The sequence below is a fragment of the Hemicordylus capensis genome, chromosome 1, assembly GCF_027244095.1.
Source record: "Hemicordylus capensis ecotype Gifberg chromosome 1, rHemCap1.1.pri, whole genome shotgun sequence".
Taxonomy (NCBI): Eukaryota; Metazoa; Chordata; class Lepidosauria; order Squamata; family Cordylidae; genus Hemicordylus; species Hemicordylus capensis.
Window position 1 is genome coordinate 243,466,346 of NC_069657.1, and position 19,761 is coordinate 243,486,106.

General features: G+C 42.0%; 2 protein-coding genes across 6 annotated transcripts in view; one reads left to right on the forward strand and one right to left on the reverse strand.

Moving 5' to 3' along the window:
• ITSN2 (intersectin 2) overlaps window positions 1-19,761 on the reverse strand; it is a 124,139-nt gene that overhangs the window by 85,506 nt on the left and 18,872 nt on the right. For all 5 annotated transcript variants that reach the window (XM_053283883.1, XM_053283882.1, XM_053283884.1 and 2 more), the window contains 9 exons: window positions 13,798-13,890; window positions 12,060-12,123; window positions 8,509-8,672; window positions 6,765-6,965; window positions 4,656-4,752; window positions 4,265-4,407; window positions 3,658-3,721; window positions 1,389-1,526; window positions 1,210-1,295 (listed from right to left, as the gene is read on the reverse strand). In XM_053283883.1, coding sequence (XP_053139858.1) covers window positions 1,210-1,295; window positions 1,389-1,526; window positions 3,658-3,721; window positions 4,265-4,407; window positions 4,656-4,752; window positions 6,765-6,965; window positions 8,509-8,672; window positions 12,060-12,123; window positions 13,798-13,890 — 1,050 coding nt within the window. The remainder of the gene's footprint in view (window positions 1-1,209; window positions 1,296-1,388; window positions 1,527-3,657; window positions 3,722-4,264; window positions 4,408-4,655; window positions 4,753-6,764; window positions 6,966-8,508; window positions 8,673-12,059; window positions 12,124-13,797; window positions 13,891-19,761) is intronic.
• GCFC2 (GC-rich sequence DNA-binding factor 2) overlaps window positions 1-19,761 on the forward strand; it is a 102,194-nt gene that overhangs the window by 22,850 nt on the left and 59,583 nt on the right. Inside the window, exon 2 of the mRNA XM_053283887.1 lies at window positions 4,328-4,427. Coding sequence (XP_053139862.1) covers window positions 4,415-4,427 — 13 coding nt within the window. The 5' untranslated portion in view covers window positions 4,328-4,414. The remainder of the gene's footprint in view (window positions 1-4,327; window positions 4,428-19,761) is intronic.

Below are 19,761 nucleotides of genomic sequence, written 5' to 3' on the forward strand. Positions count from 1 at the left end.
GCATTCAAGGTAGTACACAACAAAAATTAAAATTATAAAATCTAATTTCAACTAAAAGCAGAGAAGAATGCCAATCAATCAAACAAAAAACTGCAATAGTACCATAGATGAAAGGTAAGTGTGATGAAAATGGTGTCATTACTACAAGCAGAGATCAAAAGGAGCCAACAGGGCTTCACAGGAAGGAAGTTTCATAAGCTGGACACAGCAACCATGAAGGCCCTGTCCTGAGTGGCAGGGCCTCAGTGATGACCTCAGTGAATGGATAGACTCCTGTCTGGATCGATAGATAGGGACAAACCATTTTAATATCTCCCCACCACCATCCGCAGCCACAAGAGTTATAGCTTCCAGTGAATCTAAATCCTGATAAGCAGCAATTTATCTACGGCATGCTTCTTCATACTCCCTCACCCACAAATCTCTATCTTGCTACTGGCCAGAAAACACCAAGTCCAGAGTGTGCCCTCCAAAATGGGTGGGTCCAGATACAAACTGATACAGGCCCATGGCTTTACAGTAATGCAAGTCACTGATAACCTGAGCTGAGCTGTCGTCTATGTAGGGGCCTCAACATCATCACTAAAGTCCATCAGCACAATCTGTCTGGGAGAATCCAACACCACAGCTGAGATCACTGAAATCAGCTCAGGAAGAGAGACACTTGGGCAGCAGGGCAGACAGTATATCATAACCAACCACCCTGAGCCATTTTTGGAAGGGTGGTATGTAAATCAAACAAACAAACAAACAAACAAACAAACAAACAAACATAATTCTAGTCATATCTTGGTGTCCTACCACGGCCAGATATGTGTCACATATATCAGGTTGAGATGCTCATCCAGGATTAAGTTCTGGATAGCAGCAGTCTTCTCATTCATCAAGCTGGCATTAAGAAGCAGAATTTTAGCTCTCAGGGAAAGTGACTATGCCACCCAGGGTCACTTTAGATGGGTACAGAATAGGCAATAAGTGAGAGGAACTGGCAACAAGGCGTCAGTTCAGGCAGAAACAATCTCTGCAAATCTTCCCCAAGCCTTGGATCCTACAATTCAGTCATCAAGTGCTCAAATAGTTTATACCAAACAAAACAAAACTCAAACGACGATATGTGAAATAAAGGGTATGCCTGCATTTCTTTTGGCTCTTGTATCTTTCGAAATACAACTTTGCACAGCAACATAAAGCATGGAATCCCATTTTTACCTGGAAGTTTTTGTGGGGGCTCCTCTTCTTGCATTTTATGGTATGTTGGCACAACACCATTAGCATTTTCAACATACTTTCCACTTCTAGAGGGAAGAAACAATTGATTTGTTTTTTACTTCTTATGTCATTTCCATTTTTTGTACAATTTTGGTAACATGTCACCTTATTTTATGCACCTTAAAGAAGGCGGCACTAACTCAGGAGGCAAAGCTAATGGAAGAGGTTGCCCAGCTTTGGCCATATCAGTTAAATGCATAGCTAAGATGAACTCCTCTGCCTTCAGCTGTCCATTACCATCAACATCAGCTAGTGACCTAGGAAAGACAGAACAATTGCATTAACAGAAATGAAGGGACAGGGAACAGCAACTTCACTGTATGAGTACAATACCTTCAAGGACAGATCAGGTTATCAGGTGGACTAACTTTGAAAGAGCAAAGCCACAAACAATATGATTTAAACAAACACACTGTTAATGGTTTAAAGGTTCTGCAATCTGTGCATTGGAGGAAGTTTATTAGGAGGGTCTATAAATATGATCCAGCCATGTAATAACCATTTATTTATTAAATAAATAAAATTGAATGCACCTTTAAATCCCACTGATTTAAATCTGAGAATTAAACACAAGCCAACTCTCCAGTTGCAACAATTTGGGATTTAAAGCGCTTCACTTGCTGGCCAGCGCTGCATATCTTGATATCTAGTTCGAGAAAAAGAGGGATTGGGTAGGTACACAATTAAGGTTTGATTATGATAGGCTGGAGTTCCCTTACTAAAGGAGGGACTTGAGAACTAGAACAGACTAGAAGCAGGGGCGTAACTATAATAGGGCAAGGGGAGACAGTTGTCTGGGGGCCCACTGCCGGGGGGGGAGAGGCAAGTCACATGACTGACTCCCCCAGCCACGCACCCGCCTGGGCTTCCTTCAGTTGTATCCATCCTCCCAAATTGATGTGAGTGTTAAGACCTGGAGCTACCAGAACAGCAGGTCTTTCTCTAGTACCATTAAATGACTTGCATTGTCCATAATTTACAAAACCTTAAAAAAAATAATTTAGGATGATGCTCTATTGTGGCACGCACGCGCACACACACTTTTTTTTTTTTACTTCAGTAAAATTTTTTACATTCCAGCTTTTTTACTTTTACATTTCAACCTTGCTACGCCCCTGACTAGAAGGTCTGTAGCAGTAGGGTTTTTTTAAAATTAAAGGAAACAATCTCTTTCTATTACCTTCTCTGAGACACAGAGAATGATTTTGTTACATTTTTATTTATTTAATTTATTTATTGTTTGTTTGTTTGTTTGTTTGTTTGTTTGATTGATTTGTATACCACCTTTCATTAAAACAATCTCAAGGTGGTTCACACAGACTATAAAAATTACTCAATTAAAATATTAAGCTAGAATATAAAAACATAGATCTGACTAAAAAGATTTAAAATACAAGCACAATATAGCCATACAATATACAAAGCAGCAGCGGTACAGACAATTGTATAAAAGCCTGGGTAAAAAGCCAAGATTTCACATGCTTTCTAAAAACTGTGATGGAGACCAAGGAGTGAATAACCACACGAGCGAATAGCCACATTGTCCACCCAGGGCCTTTTTCTGTTATCACTGCCACCAGAAAAGCCAGGAGCCAAAGACTACCCCAACTGCCCGTGTGACGAGGTAGTCCAATCCAAGAGACAAAAGCATCTAATGTTATTCGGTCTGGCTGCTAGGTAACAAACCTAGGGCGTTGGGCAGGAGCTCTTTTTCCTCTGTGGTCACTACAGAACCCTTAAAGATCAGCACCTGGAGCAGCAACCATGATACCCAAGGGGAGTGAACATCTTACATCATCGTCATCCCCAACAGCAGTTAGCGTAGCAGCAGTATATTACCCATTTTCCTACTATTATATCAGCTTATTGTCCATTCTATTTTTAAATCTAGTCTATTCTGAATTAGATTTTTATTTTCCTGTAAGATGCCTTGGCTGGGGATATTTTTTTCTTTTAAACTCTAAATATAAAAATAAGTACATAAATGATAAATGGGATCAGGAAAAGTCCTGCCTGAAGCAAAATACAAAAACTTAGAGGATATTCAGCTGTCAGAAATGAAACAAATATAATCCCGCTCCCACCACAAACCTCCAGTCTAAGAATACTCATAAATATTCAGTACAGTATTATTATTTTTAGTACAGTACAGTATTAATTTTTTTAGTAAACATATTTATTAAAGTTATTGAAAATTATTCTCATCTATTATTTAAAATATTTATATATTGCTTTCCAGCAAAATGTTCACAAGTGGTATATATAGCAAAAAAGGAATGAAAAGATCTCTGGTTTTTTCGCAAATTCATCTATGCTTGTTAATATTTCCAATCTGTTAAAAAAATCACATTAAAGTATCAGGGTTATATCAATCAGGAATAAACTTACCAAATAGTGGCTAACTGGGTCTGAGAAAGGTTTGATTGTAGGAGGACGTTTTTTGCCTGAAATCCTTAGTAAAGCAAATATGAAAATACACTAAGAATGCATATATGATTTAGACCAAAGATCTAGTGATACAAACTGTAAAGTCAACATTAACTCATCTGGTTTAAGTTTAAATCCCACCCAAAGAAACAGAGCCCTGCAAAGATGCACTCATTTACACATTCATTGAAATATTTCAAAGTACAAATGCATTTAATCATCATCTTCATTCCTTATTTAGATCGGAAACTGTTTATTTCATTTGGGGAACATTATTTATTACACAACACAGAAAGCATTTTAGGTAGCATTTCCCATTCCTTTTAAGTTCCCCTTAGAACACATTGCATACATACTGAAGGGCAACTGCCAATTAGCTCATAAACCATTAATCTTGTTATGAGTAAATCCCAATTTGTGCTCCGCAGTAAAACTGGTCAGCAGCTAGAAAGATGTGCATGTTTTCTCTTAGAAATTAACAAGGGTTGAAAAGAAAAATATACATTCAAAAGAGTTATTTTACTTCTTTTTAAAATCTATATTGTATATGTTTAAATTTAATACTAACCTGACAGGTATCCACTCATCCCTTTATCAAGGCTATTAAATTTCTGCCTGTATTTTAATCTAGAAGCCTGAGGAACTGCCCAATCTGAAAATCCAGTCTTTGGTGAATTCCCAGTTAGCGAAGCCGTAGAAGAAGAATTTGAACTGCAGTATGAAAAAACAAGGTAATGTTTCCAAGCTGTCTGATATAATATAAAACAACACTCAAACTGTATATTCTTCCTACATGTCTGTGCAGCAACAGATTATGTTTTGTAGAGAATAAACTATTTCTATCTTTTCAAGTATTAATTTCACTTTTGAAGACAACTGCTTAGATTGCAAAGATCACCAAGATGTTCCTGTTCAAAAGCATCAGTCTATAATTATGGCCTGAGTGTTTTCTTGCATACCTACTAGATCCTAAATCAATCAGAGATTGTGTCTTCTGGATATTGGTGCTACCAAACCCGCCTATCATGGGATTGTATGAATTAGAGTGAGGCAAAGCTGAAACAAGAAAAAGAGAGTTAAAAACAAGTTAATAATGAGATAATAATCCAGCATTGGAAGAAACAACATCTCTACTAATTGCTCCATAGATAAAGGCCTACCCTTGCTAACAGATAAACTGATTATGTTCAGGAGGCTGAAACCAGACAGGACAATATGTACCATACCATCTGGGTGGCATATATAGATACTATGAATGATGTTTCTCTTTTTGACAGGGTGGATTGATTAAAAACAATATTTAAATCACCCAGAGAAAACAACAACAAATACTTATATACCGCTTTTCAAAAACATTTCCAAAGCGGTTTACATAGAGAAATAACAAACAAGTTTTAAATGATTGGTTTAAATAAATTTCCCCACTGATAATTCTTCACATATTACTTAAATAATTGTGCAGATTCATTAACTAAAACATATTTACTGAGTTATAAATTGAGCATTTATATCACCTAGGAGTAGGAGGGTTCTTTCTTTCTACTCCACCTCCTTTCCGATATTATCTCTCTGAGGCTTGGCCTCTGCCTTGGCCCAGCCCCAGCACAAAAAAGAATTCTGCTACCCAGTCTGTGACTTTGCACACATGACTTTAGTCTGCTTAGAAACAGAAATTAGAAGTCCAGAAATTTCCAGAAGCAAGAGCCGGTAATTACCAGGCAGTGCCAGGCAGACTAGTGCCGTTTTCATGAGATGAAGCTGAAATAAATGTTGATTTTGACTGGCACGTAACTCAATGTGTGTGAGAGAATCATTAATTCATTTGAAACATGCTGTTAAGGGTAGGTGTGGCATATTTGTGAGATTTAATTTTAACCATGTAATTTTTTAAATTTTTACATTAATATTGGGATTATTCATTTAATTTTAGAAATAAAAATAAAAATCCAATTTTTTTTAAAGGCATCAATTTTTATCCACCCTGCTTTTTCTCATGGAACTGTCTGCATATCAAATAGAATTGGGCTTGATTTGAGAACTACTCTGATTATAACACATCCCAACCCCACTTTTTCCTGGTCCCCAAGCACTCACCCACTTCCTCCCCCCACCCAAATACCACTTCTTGCCCCTTCATCTATTCCTCCCACCAAACAAATCATTTGCCCTTTTCCTCTATACCCCCTGGGGTACTGGAAAAACATAACCAAAATACATACTTTCTACTCATGAAAAAGAATGAAAAAAAGAATCTTTTTTTAAAAAAAACTAATAGTAGAGCTTCAACATTTAGTTAATTAACCAAGTAATTTAATTAATTAAAACGTGATATAATATTCTTGCAATATAATGGTGAGATTAGACTTCATAGCTAGCTAATAGAAAATAAGGGTTGACTACCAACCCACTTACAGTTTGTAGAGGGCACATGATGCTTATGTTTTCCACAAAAAGTTTGAGAGGATTTTTTTAAAATTGCACAAGTGCCTCAGAGGCTATGATTGAGAGTGGGAGGAACAGCAGAGGAAGATACTGCTTAACCCTTTCCCTTCCAGCTAGCCAAATCACCTCTCTTCAAGTTTCTTTCCCACCTGCATGGGGAAAGATTTAAAGTTCCCATACTTTTCCCACTGTAGGTCGGAAAGCGGGGAGGGAGGGAAATTTTAATGGGCAAACAGCAGCAAGGGAAAGGATTAAATAGGCTTCCCGCTCTCCAACACTCTTCCTGCTTAATTGCAGGCCTTCAAGCTTGCTTTTAAAGTTTTAAGTAAAAATACCAAACATTCAGGGGAAAGAATTATACACTTGTGCATTACATGCAATTTGGCCCTCAAAGAAAGGGGAGATGACAGGATCTCCAGCAGAAATGGATTACCATGGAAGGATATAGGTATTTAAGTGGAAAAATTGGCAGCTTTCTCTTTTCCTGGAGAAGACATCAGAAAGACAGCTAGATAGAAGTGTTTCAATAGATTGCTTTTCTACTCAGAACTGAGGCACTGGCTGACTGACGTGGTTCAGACAGTCAAAACTGGAAATACTTTGACAATAAACAAGATTTTACTCACTTGAAGAGTAGGATACAGGCAATGGCTGAAGAAGACTGGATGTTCCATTTGGCAAGGATGATGTGCTGACTGAAGGCATCAGGGGAGCAGAAATAACCAACGGTGGGATGGATGTGACAGAAGTAAAAGAGGTCATGGGAGCAAAAGGTGTAATTGTGGGGACAGATGCTGGAATAGACAGATTAGGCATGCTGCCCATGCCTAGAAAAGAAAGAAGAGTCATGTCTCAACTTTTCTGGACATTGTATGAACTAATTTTAGATGAAAGAACACCCACATATGAACTTCATTTATTTGTGCCTCTGCACAGTCATAGTTTTCTCCCTAATGTTTTAGGAAATCACAATATATGGTAGGCAATAAAGCCAAAGAGAGCAGAAAATAAAGAGAAATAAGTACAATATCCAAAGTACTTGTTTTTACCAATAGCCTAATATCACCTGAATGCAAGATCACCGTGGAGAAAGAAAACATGTCTGTCTGGGATCCAAAGAGATACTTTAGCTGTGCAGGAGGGCTTGGGCATGCCCAGTAGGACTTTTTACATTTTTCCTTTGAACAGCAGACCCTCATGACATGCCACAAATTGATTTTGACGTTCGCCCTGCTTTCTAAAGCTGTGTAGCATAGATGGCAGTTGTCTAAGACACACAACCCCAAAGCCTCCCTTGGATTTACAGAACTAGTTGTGAAGCTACTATCAGTGCTTTTTTTGTTTAAAATAAGGTGCCAGTACTCTTACCTCAGTGCTGCAGGGGTGTTTTTGGAGCCTGGCCACGTCCCCTGTGTGCCACATGCACAGGGTGTGTGGCCAAGCCCTGAAAGCACCCAGCCAGTGCTTGGAAACTTACTCCCCACCTGGGATTGCAGAGGCAGGGAGGGCTTTGCGATGAAGATAAATAGCTATGTGCAAACAGGTCATTGTATTTGTAGATTCTAATGTTAAATGTATGTGCAGTGAACATTGCTAAAGATTGTTCTGGCTTTTTCATAGAGCTGCTGAATACAAGTTGCAGTGCTTTTTGGATTATTGTCCTATACTTCTGTGGCATAATAATAGTCACCAGTACTTTTTTGGTGATGGTGTGCTGAGTACCAGTCCTGAGTACCCGCACCTACAATCACTTTGTCCCGCTTGGAATCGCAGTGGCAGAGAGGGGGATTTGCCTTCATTTCTTGCAGGCAACAATGGCAAATCCTCCTCTCCGCTGCTGTGAGCCCCAGTGGCGAGGGAGTTTCCGAGCGTGGCGTCAGGTGTTTTAGGAGCTTGGCCATGCCCTGTGTGTTGCACGCACAGGGGTGTGGCCGAGCCCCGAAAGCGCCCAGTGCGGTGTTCAGAAACTCACTCCCCAACTGGGGCCACAGAGGCAGGAGGGCTTTGCCTTCGTTCCCTACAAGCAATGGAGGCAGAGCCCTCCCCACCGCTGCAATCCCAGAAGCAACAAAGTGACGGGAGGTGCTGGTGCTCAGTACTGGTGCACACCATCACCCAAAAAGCACTGGCATCTATTATTATGCTACTGAAGTACAGGACAATAATCGAAAAAGCACTGCAACCTGTATTCAGCAGCTCTGTGAGAAAGCCAGAACAATCTTTGGCAATGTTCACTGCACATAGATTTAACATTAGAATCTAGAAATACAATGACATGTCTGCACATAGTTATTTATCTTCATCAATAAAACTATTTATGGAGAAGGAAGTCTCAAAAAACCTTTATGTTTGTTAAATATTCCTGATTACCAAAGCGAGCAGAAATTAATGGAGAGAATACTGGAGCCTGCTTCATAATTGGAGGAAGAACCGCAGGCAAGTGTTGGCCTTGTAGTTTTAGCTTGATTAGTTTCATAGCTATGGAAAACTCTTGCTGATCCATTTTTCCATCCTTGTTCAGGTCTGAAAGAGCCCTAAAAAACAAAAACAAAAAACAAAATCATATTGCAAACAACCACACACACACACACACACACACACACACACACACACACACACCATAAGCATCTATATATTTAGATATGTTCTATAATTCAGTAGGAGTGGATCGTACTGATTACTCATATCTGCCAGGAAGTTCTTAAAGCTCTTCCTGTAACTTCTGCGGCTATGAGCTTTGCAGCTGCTCCTTTCTCCCAGAAAACAGAACAAGCTGTATTTCAGGGGCCCTCAGCAAACGGCCCTCCAAACACACCCTCCTAACTGGGCCCCCTAAGGTTTGTGAGGGTGCTTTTCTTGGCCAGTGGGATGGGAGAGAGGAGACAACAATAGAGTTAGTCTCTTGGCCAAGCGGGCTGCTCCACCACCAAAGATGTACACAAAGGGGTACAGGCACAGAAGCAGTCCTGAGGACTGACAGTGGTCCCTGATCCCTCAGAAGTTGGTTAACATGTGAACCACTGATGTCAGCCCAGGCCTCATATCAGCATGGGCCTTTAACCACAGTTGTCTATGCAGCAGCAGCAGTAACAGAATGGGAATGAAGCATATTGAATATGTATATTGAAATCATCATTATTTATATACGAGTACAATGGATATTTATATACTGCTTTTCAACAAAAGTTCCCAAAGCAGTGTACATATGTATATATGTATAAATACAATGGCCCCCAGTCCCCAAAGGGCTCACAATCTAAAAAAGAAATATAAGAGACACCAGCAACAGCCACTGGAGGGATGCTGTGCTGGGGATGGATAGGGCCAGTTGCTCTCCCCCTGCTAAATAAAGATAATCGCCATGTTAAAAGGTGCCTCTTTGCTCTGTTAGCAGGGTAATGGAGTATATACTGCTTTAAAAAAATGCTCTAATGCATTGTCACAGCATCATGAATCTAAGAGTGTCTGTACCGAAAAAGATCCCCTCTGGTAGTCATGTGGACAGGAAACAGCAGAGCAAGAATTTATCAGGAAGTTGGATTGTGAGGCTGTTAGTTCAAATCCCCACCAGTGCCAAGTAAATATATTTGTAGTCACCTATATCGGGCAGCAGCGATATAGGGAGGTGCTGAAAGGCATAATCTCTTACTGCACGGGAGGAGGCAATGGTAATCCCCTCCTGTACGACGACTACTAACTAGGCAAAGAGGCACCTTTTAAACATGGTGATTCTCTTTATTTAGCAGGGGGAGAGCAACTGGCCCTATCCACCCCCTGCACAGTACCCCTCTAGTGACTGTTGCTGGTGTCTATCTTAAGTTTCTTTTTTAGATTGTGAGCCCTTTGGGGACAGGGAGCCATTTTATTTATTTCTATGTAGACTACTTTGGGAACTTTTGTTGCAAAGCGATAGATAAATATTCATCATATTTGTATTCTACCAGGAAAATAACATGGAATGTGATCGCTAGGAATCGACGCCAACTTGACAGTACAATCTTTCCTTTTTCTTTCTTTTGATCGTATTGGACAGGGATTAAATTTTGGAAAAAATTACACTTCATAAATCTCAGCTATCCCCTTAATATCAACAGCAGTAAATCCATATGGGACAAAAAAGAGAGAGGAACTTATGGGAAAATATTGTTTAGAAGAAAACAATATACACATTTCAGTGAAAGTTATATGCATGGGACGGTGAACCATGCTCCAGAGCTGGATGCCAGAAAAAGCAGGAAGCAGCACAGATAAGAGAAGTGTAGAAGGAGGAGGAGAAGGAGGAGGAGGAAGAGGAGGAATAGTAGCTGCAGCAGCAGCCGCTGCCCCTTGGGGCAGCTGGCCAATTGTAAAGGGGCAGCAATACATGTTGTGCCTTTTTGCCACAAGTGGTAAAAGACAAAACAACTTGGGATAGCATCAAGGAACTCTTTGGGGAGCTGGGAAGTAAAAAAACATGGTGGAAAACATGGTTTGCTTATGTGTCTGGAACACATACTATGGTTTGGATCTTACACTGTGGTTAGCATAAATCATAGTTTAGCATGATGCTGACTGAGCGTACATTTCCCCATTTCCATCCACCGTCCTTCGTCCTGCTTTCTGTGTCTAAAAATACCCTAATAATCCACCCCCAGCACAGTACCTCCAGTGACTGTTGCTGGCGTCTATCTTGTGTTTCTTTTTAGATTGTGAGCCCTTTGGGGACAGGGAGCCATCTTATTTATTTATTTATTATTTCTCTATGTAAACCACCCTGAGCTGGGGGCCCATGTTCTTTGAACCCTTTCGCTCAATTATAGCTACGCCCCTGCGCAGAGGCATGGTTAAGGTCCCAAATGGGGCCACACAGCCCCGTTTGGGAGCTAAATCCAGCCAGCAGTGTGTCTGTAGTGTGGCCGGAGCAGCTCTCCCTGCCTTTTAAAGGCAGGGAGAGCCACTCCTGGCCACGCTGCAAAGGTGCTGCTGGCTAGATTTAGCTCTCAAACAGGTAGGGATGTGGATGGAACCAGTTTGGAAGCCCAGTTAAAACATCTGGTTCCGCTGGTTCGAAGGCCGGGGCGGGGATGACTTTAAGGGCGGGGAAGAGTGCACTCACCCCTCCCACTGCTTTCCCCCTTCCGGCGCTCTATTGTAAACCGGTCTGGTGGGGCAGCAGTGTACCTCCCTGCTGACCCGTCCCTTCATTGGACCGGAAGTAAGCGGAAGTACCCAGTGCACATGCACAGGTCAAGCACATGTGCACACATGGGTACTTCCGGTCTGACGAGGGGATGAGGCAGCAGGGAGGTACACTGCCACACCGCCGGAGCAGTTTACAATAGAGCGTCGGTGGGCGGAAAGCGGCGGGCAGGGTGAGTGCACCCTCCCCTGCCCTTAAAGTCATCCCCCCACCTTCCAACTTCCCCGCACCGGTTCCATGCACATCCCTACAAATGGGGCTGTGCAGCCCCATTTGCGAGCTAGATCCTCCAGCACTGTGTTCACAGCGAATGCAGCATGGCCCCATTTGGGAGCTAAACCACAGCCCTACATCTGACGCCTGACACAGGGGGCGTGGCTAACCGCTCCCTGCATCAGACGCTGACACAGGGGGTGGGGCTAAGGGGGCCGCAGTGGCAGGTTGAGCCCGGCCTCCCTCTGCACCTGGGATCATCAGACAAGTCTGTTTTTTATTCTTTTATATCAATTATGACTATGATTTATATTCAGAGCTCAATCCTAATATTTTTATCCTATTGTCAAAATTTAAAATTTAGATACAAATGTATTCTTTTCACAGATAACGCTGGAAAATTCCTTTCTCTAACAATTCTTTTCTAAAAACGCTATTTAGATAAATGAACAGCAGATCAGTACATATCAGATTCAGTTTCACAATTTTTGAGAGAGAGGGAGGGGGAGGGAGGGAGGGAGATCTTTACCATATTTCAGCCAAGACTGGAGATGGCAGACCCGACTGTAAAAAAAAGGTACGAGCTTGATCACCTGTGTTAAAAAAAACAAAAACACGTGGGCAGAGGGGAGAGAAAGGAAATTGATGTGATGCAATTTTATATAATCAGTCAGACATGTTTTATTTTGTTTTTAAATGATACAATCTCAATCTGGATTAGGGTTTCAAAATCTGCCATCTCTTTCCATGAATCAAAGCACTATAACTACTGCTATGCAAATAGTTCTGTTTACTGTTTTAGACATTTCAAAAGTTATGGTTTATATTTCGTGATCTGCAAATTAACAAGTGAGAACTTTAACAACTGAGAAAGAACAACAGCACACTTTCATAAAGACCTGCTTCAGTTTGCAAATGGCCCTGCATGCTGTTGGGGGATTACCTAGGCAATTCAAAGTAAGTAAAATGGGGGGGGAGGAGAGGGAGTGACCAGCCTAGAGACGTTCTGGGGTCACACTCTCCATCTCATCTCATACAGAGGGGATGGAAAATGTGTCGTTCCTACCACCAGGCTCCATGGCCCAGGGGCAGCTATTTTGGCCTCTCTGTTTGCCATCTCCACACACAGAGCAGTGAAAAGCAGAGCAGTACCCCTACCACTACTGCTGTCCAGCTCAGGATATCCTGGACCAAAGAGCAACAGCAGCGGTGTCAACCAACACTAGAAGAAAAGTGGGAGTTTGAGACAGGGATGCTCTCCTTCATCCTTTTGCCCTGCCCCAGCAATCCCACCATGTCCCTAATGTGCATAGTGGTCTGGCAGGGGAGGAGAGCAGCCTCCTCACAGACTACGATACACTTTAGCTGCCCTTCCTTCTTGACTTGAGTTTTTTGGGTGACGGAGAGGGGGTGTTCTCCCTCCATCATCTCCTTCTCTTTAAATAAACTGGGGGGAGGCATATAAAGAGTCTCCTTCCCTCCTTTGCTCTGTCTCTCCCTTAGTACAAAAATATTGCGATGCTGCTTTGCTGGTCCCCACTTATTGTAGTCAGTGCCCACACACCAATTATCTAGGCCCAGTACCCATTTGTAACACGGCCCCTCCCTCTCCTGCATGAAAGGCCTTGAATGTTTTGAATAATGATTGACTGGTGTTCTTGGCTTCTTTGAGTTCCCTGTGCTTAAGTGCCTTGTGTTTTTGCTTGACTTGTATTTATGTATGGTATGCATGTGTAGTGGCAAATGCCTGTGAGAATATCTGAAGAAATGCTCTTTCCTTTCAGGTACTACTCCCCTGTCCCTGTGACAGTTATTCTCTATATAATCTGTGGATGAGGCCTAATTAGGCTTGCCACCAGAAGAACTCCAAAGTAAGGAAAACATTGCAAGACCTTAATAAAATCACACACATCACATACTGCACCATGTGAAATAGAGAAGTCTCTGTTATATGTAAACCACCCTGAGCCACTTTAGGAAGGGTGGTATATAAATTGAATGAATGAATAAACGATACACTACGATGAGCTTTCAAAACATTATACTGCACTTAACACAACCAACAGAATGACTATACTATCAGAGTTACCACTTTGCACAGATGTAGCTGGAGTTCAGAATTCTATGAAAGGAAAATGAAGTAGAGGCCATTCTTAAATATGGCTCCCTTTCAAGAGAGCCATTTCAATTTGTTTCATGCCAAATTTGTGAATTAAACCTTCAGATTACCACATAGAAGGTAGTTTACTGCAGAAGTACACACCGACCTGTAACATAACCTCCAACTGGCTTAAGGCTATCAAACTGCTTGTCATGCTTTGTTCTTTCTTCAGAGGTGATGGCCCACATGTTAGGGCCTCCTGAAAGACAAAACAAGTGCCTTTTAAATAAACATTTAACAGAAGTACAGTGAATGGTTAAAAAAAGAGCTTTGTTTCTTAAGTGATAAAATTAGAGTTGCTTTCATGGCCTCCTCTTTCAATGTTCTTTTTAATATGCTGCTGTTCTATTGCATATTTTATACTGACTGTTTTCTACTGTTGTGTGTTTGTCCTGGAAGAATCTTCTGAAGAAAACCTTAGATTTTATTTTTAATACATTTCATGACGCACCTTGCCCTTACTGGTTTGGCAGGAATACATTTATGATTCATGATCTATGGCTTTTTTTGGTATGTCCTTCCTCCATGTTTTTTCAGCTTTAAAATAATCTAGCAACAATCTAATCTTGGACTTTCCACAGTAGTGTACCAAGGCTTCCTGCCATTGTTGACTTTTCACAGTCTATGCATGAATCACATATGGTAGCATGAACATTTATTCCCTTTGACTTTCTACTAAACAAATACACTGCAGAATGCTTGTTAGGCTTCACATCTCCTAGTTATGGTCCATGACAAACTCCCTAAGCACTAATTTAACTAAAGTAAAGCTAGATTTCTAAATATCAACAATACATTGATTGTTCTGGGATTTCAATCCAATGTTTAAGCATTTATACAGATTGAAACTGTTGCCTCTAAGCATTTAGAGCACGGATTTGCCATGTTGTTGGAAATGCTTTAGGCTTTACTTTGCTTCTTGTTCACTCTTGTAACCAGAAATGGTTACTTGTAGGTACCAGCTCATCTATACAGTTCTATGCCATGGTGACCTTCAAAACAATTACCCCTAATTCTGTATCATTGTAACTTAACCTTGCGGTCACAAATCCCTATTAAGGAACCGCTTGCTGGTCAGAGACGCTTCATGCGGAATGGAGAGCAAATTATATGCAGGAAAATACTTAACTGCTGTGAAGGAGAATTTGGTGTGTGAGTGCCCTACTCAGACAGCTATTAGCTGTTCATGTCAATAGCCCATTCAGTGTATTCTTTGGACTCTTAAGCCACTTTTAAAATGATATAGAGCTCAGTCTTTCCTGCACCAACTGTGATTTTCATATAGGATAGAGCTATCACATTTTTTTTTGGCATGGCCCCTGCATCTTTAACATGCCGGAATTCAAAGAATGCAGTCTTCTCTGCCACTGTATCTTTATGCCCAGAAATGCCTTCTTGTTTGATTTCAGCTGCTGAAATGGAACAAGATCGCTTTTCTGGGCATGAGGATGGAATGGCAGAGAAGGCTGCACTCTTGGCATTCCTCAGCCTCTTATGCATCTGCTAAAGATACAGGAGACCTGTGTCAGGAGCTGTCTCGCTTGGAGCTAAAAACCATGGGTTCTGTAAGTCTGGAACATCATCACAGGAAGAGGGGGCTCTCAGGCTCTGGACTCGCCCTGCCCATCCAGACTTGCCATTGGATCCTTCTAGGAGAGAAGGATCTGTAAAAGAGCTTCCTATCTGGGTTAGGGCTTTGCCTGAGCAATACGTTCTCTTTGGCTCTGATGCAGTCCTGCTGTCTATGACTTCTAGCTGGACTCCTCGGTCCTGCCTCCTGTGGTGGATCCTCACAGCCCAGCTCTGACTTCCTCAGGCCAAAACAAACTCCCAACTGGATATAGTATGGAAGTTTTATCTAGTGATGCAGCAGCACCAGACCTGGCCCAACTCCTTCAGTCATTACAGGCCAAGGGGGCACCTTTACAGTCAGAGGAGGGAATCCTAAAAGCAGGAGGATCAGCCGCAGCAGCATCAATGCTTTCGCTCCCAACTGCCAGACTGGTTTGTCTGCAACCACAAGAGGCTACAAGTATTCCTTAAACAGTGCCAATTACTCCTCCAGATGTAACCCAGGTCCCCCCTACAGAAATCAGCCAGATATATCTAATGGTAAGCTTGCTCTTGGGTGCTGCTCTAGTGTGGATCTCCCTGACCACTGAAAACAAATGATGCTGTGGTGGGGAAGTACCTTTGTTTGGGCTCCTATTCACATTTTTTGAGAATACAACTAGTAGAAACATATATAGCAGAAAGGCCCTATGACAAAACAGATTTATTTACTATTTATTTTACTTAGAGAAAGCACTTAGAGAACTTTGAACTGTTGAAAAGTGGTATAGAAATATTTGTTGTTGTACTAGTTCAAGGAGTAGTAGATGCTCTGTTCTCCACCACTGCTTGGTGGTCAACACAAAATGCAATGAGCCTGCACTGTTGTCCCACTTCCATTTAGGATGGAATCCCACCATTAAGAATGAGCTTCTTGTGCCACAGCAATTATTCCAAATACTTGGCAATGCCCACAACATGTGTTCCAGCACCTGGCAAACACTGTACTGAGAGAGTCTGTGGATCGCTCTATGGTGGCATACCTCTATGATCTCCTATCCAACCTTAACACATCATCCCTCCAGTGGTTGTTGCTGGTGCCTACCATATGCTTCTTTGTAGACCATGAGCCATTTTAGGACAGAGAACCAACTTATTTATTTATTTTGTGTAAACGGCTTCGAGAACAGTTGCTGCAAAGTGGTATATAACTATTTGTAGTAGTAGTAGTAGTAGTAGTAGTAGTATACCCTGGTTTTCTCAGAGAACCCCCATGGAACACAGCCCTTATGTCAAATTAGTGCCTCTGGGAACACTGGTTCTATGCAAAGCTGGAGAAGTATGCCTTTCATCAGGATGAGAGAGACTTTCTGGGGTACATAATCTCCCCTTTGGACTCCAGATGGATCTCTGGAAGGTGACTGCCATCATGGGGCTAAGCTACACCCATAGAGGGGTCCAGCACTTCTGGGGTTTGCCAACTTTTATTATAGGTATATCCTTGGTTTCTTTCATATTATCTCCCCCATCACTACACTCCTGAAGGAGCACACACAGTTCTTTGGACTCCTGTAGCCCAAGATGTGTTCAACTGACCAAAGACGGCTTTTACCACCATACCCGCCTTGGTCCACCCTTACCCAAGATGAATTACTGTGGTGGAAGCAAACACATCCAGTCAGAGGTTGTCCAGTCCCAATGTTGGGGGTCTCACAACTTCTTCCATCTTTGTGCTTTATATTCTTGATAACTGACCCACACTGAAAGAAACTATGATATTTAGGAATGGGAGCTACAAGCCATCAAGGAGGCATTTAAAGAATGGCAGGACCTTCTCAAAGAGGCTCAGCACCTCATTCAAGTTCTCACTGTGCTCACGGACAGAGAAACCTAGAGTATTATAAGACTATGTAATATATGAAACCCTATCAATCCTGGTGGGCCCTGTTCTTCACCTGTTTCCACTTCATAGTCATGTATCAACTGGGTACAAAGAACAGCAAAGCTGATATCTCATAAAAATAAATGTGGTTCCAATGAAGAGGCTGCCCTGGACTCGGTGCTTCATTAATGGAACCACTGCTATGGACATCCTCTCAGAGGACCAGAGAGCCATGCCAACAGATCCATATACAACCCAATGCTTGACAAAATTATAGGCAGACAATTCTGATTCACTTGAATTCCATATACGCCTGGAATTATGTTCCATCACCAGAGGCTTTATATTCTGAAGGGCCCATTTAGACTTCACCAAAGTCATGATGCTAATATGACAGGATACAAAAGCCCTGTTCAGGCATCCAGTAGAACACCCCCTGAACAGGCTCACGGGATTTGAAATGAGTCAGAAGTCCCACCTCCTACCCATCACTCACCTTCTGGTCCCACTTTTCATGCTTACTGCAGTATTTATCTGAAGAGACAAACATGACTGCACAACTTTCCGTGATCGGGAAACTAGGGCACTCAATTTCCCAATCATGGAAAGGTGTGCAGTCACGCTTACAGTGTTACAGAGGAGTGGGGCCAAGAGGGTGACTGACGGGTGGGGAGCTGGACTTCCGACCTGTTTCAAGTCCTGTGTTCAGGAGGCATTCTGTGAACAACTGAATCTCAAAAATGACTAACAACTAACTCATGCCTTCTGGAGGTCATCCATCTGCAACGGATGCGATATCTAGTCTTTGTGATGTTGAATTTTATTTTCACACTTACATCCTGCTTTTCCTCTGAGAAGCTCAGAGCGGTGTACATGGTGATTTTTATCCTCACAACAACCCTGTGAGGTAGGGTTGCAGAGAGATTCACAACTGGCCCAGAGTCCCCCAGTGAGTTTCATGGTTGAATGGGGATTTGAACTCAGGTCTTCCTGGTCCTAATCCAACACTAACCACTACACTATGCTGGCTCTCCAGCATCGTGTAATATCTACACTACATTACAGCATATATTACAGCAATGTAATATCTAGTCTTGTGATGCATGTGCCAGAATCAAAACCCCACACCATACAGGGCCTACTCCAATCATTACATGCTCCCAGAGTCTATGGGCTAGTTTCTATAGGCATTTGTCATGGATCTTGTGCCTTCACAAGGAAACATAGTGATCCTAGTAGCAGTAGATACATCAAGCAAGATGGCTTATTTCATTCCCACCCAAGGCCTACTAGGCCCCTCAGACAGCCCAGTTGTTCATTAACCAAGTGTTTCATAGGTTGCCAGATAACGTAACTTCAGACAGGGTGTCCCAATTAACCTGCTTCTGAAAAACATTCATGGAACTTTGGGGAATACAAGAGCAACTTTCAGCAGCAAACCGATGAGTAGATAGAGCGAGTCAAATCCTAGAACAGTACCTCCACTGTTTCCTCAGTTACTTCCAGGATGACTGGGTCTTATTCTTACCAAATGCAGAATTTTCTTGCAACAGTCCGTGCATATAGTCCATGCATACATAGAACAGTCCTGTTCTATGGCAACTATGGCTACTATCCTCAAGACCATTGTTTCTCAACCACCAGTCCATGGACCGGTGCCAGTCTGCAAGGCATTGGATACCGGTCCGTGAAGCATCACTAATAAAAATCACACACACCCCCAAAAATTTTGGGCCAGCGGGGGCTACTGGGGGCTCTTTGGAGCTCATTTCCAGGCAGCCCTTGCTGCTGGATAACATTTATTTCACTTCCTTGAAACGAACATTCTCCAGCAGAGGGCTGTCTGGAAATGAGCTCCGGAGAACTGCCCGAAATTGTTTTTTGGGAGGTGCCTGAGGGTGGGGGTGGCGACCCCCTTACTAACTGCTAGACCAGGAAACTGTGCGTGAATAATGTACTGGTCCATGCCTCCAAAAATGTTGAGAAGCACTGCTCAAGACCACTTGGTTGTGCCAACTCATCCTCAGTTGCTGCCGCCAGCAACTGACTAGCGCAGATGCATGAGATCCAAACAAAGCTTATCTGACTGCACCACGGAACCCTATAAAAGTCTTCTAGACCAGAAGGCACTCCATTTTGCCATTGGAGATGGCATGGCTGGTTGTTACATACACACAGGATGAGCTTTAGATGCACACCCTTCCTCTATCTCTCATACATGAGAAGAGGAGATGTAAAGTTTCCCATTGCAGTGTTTAACAAACCATTGTTTCCCATTTTATCCAAATGTGGGAAATACAGTCTGATACAGACAGTCATCTAAACTGTGGTTCACTGGGATCATGTACTCCTCTTCTCTTCCTCTTTCACATATGAGGGGAGGAGATCGAAAGCTTCTGTTTTTGCTTTCAAATAAATCCCAGTTTCCTACTGTGGCTGAACTCAGGAAACTTTTGTTTTTTTCAACTGTGGTTAGCTAACAAACCAGGATGTACAACCACAGTTATGCAAATACTGAAGTTGCATTCTAAATTATTCATTTAAAATTTAAATGTTAGACATCCAGTCAACACCATAGACATATGCTTAAGAGTTTCCTAGAAAATACTGGAAGACACTATTCATTATTTGGCAAAA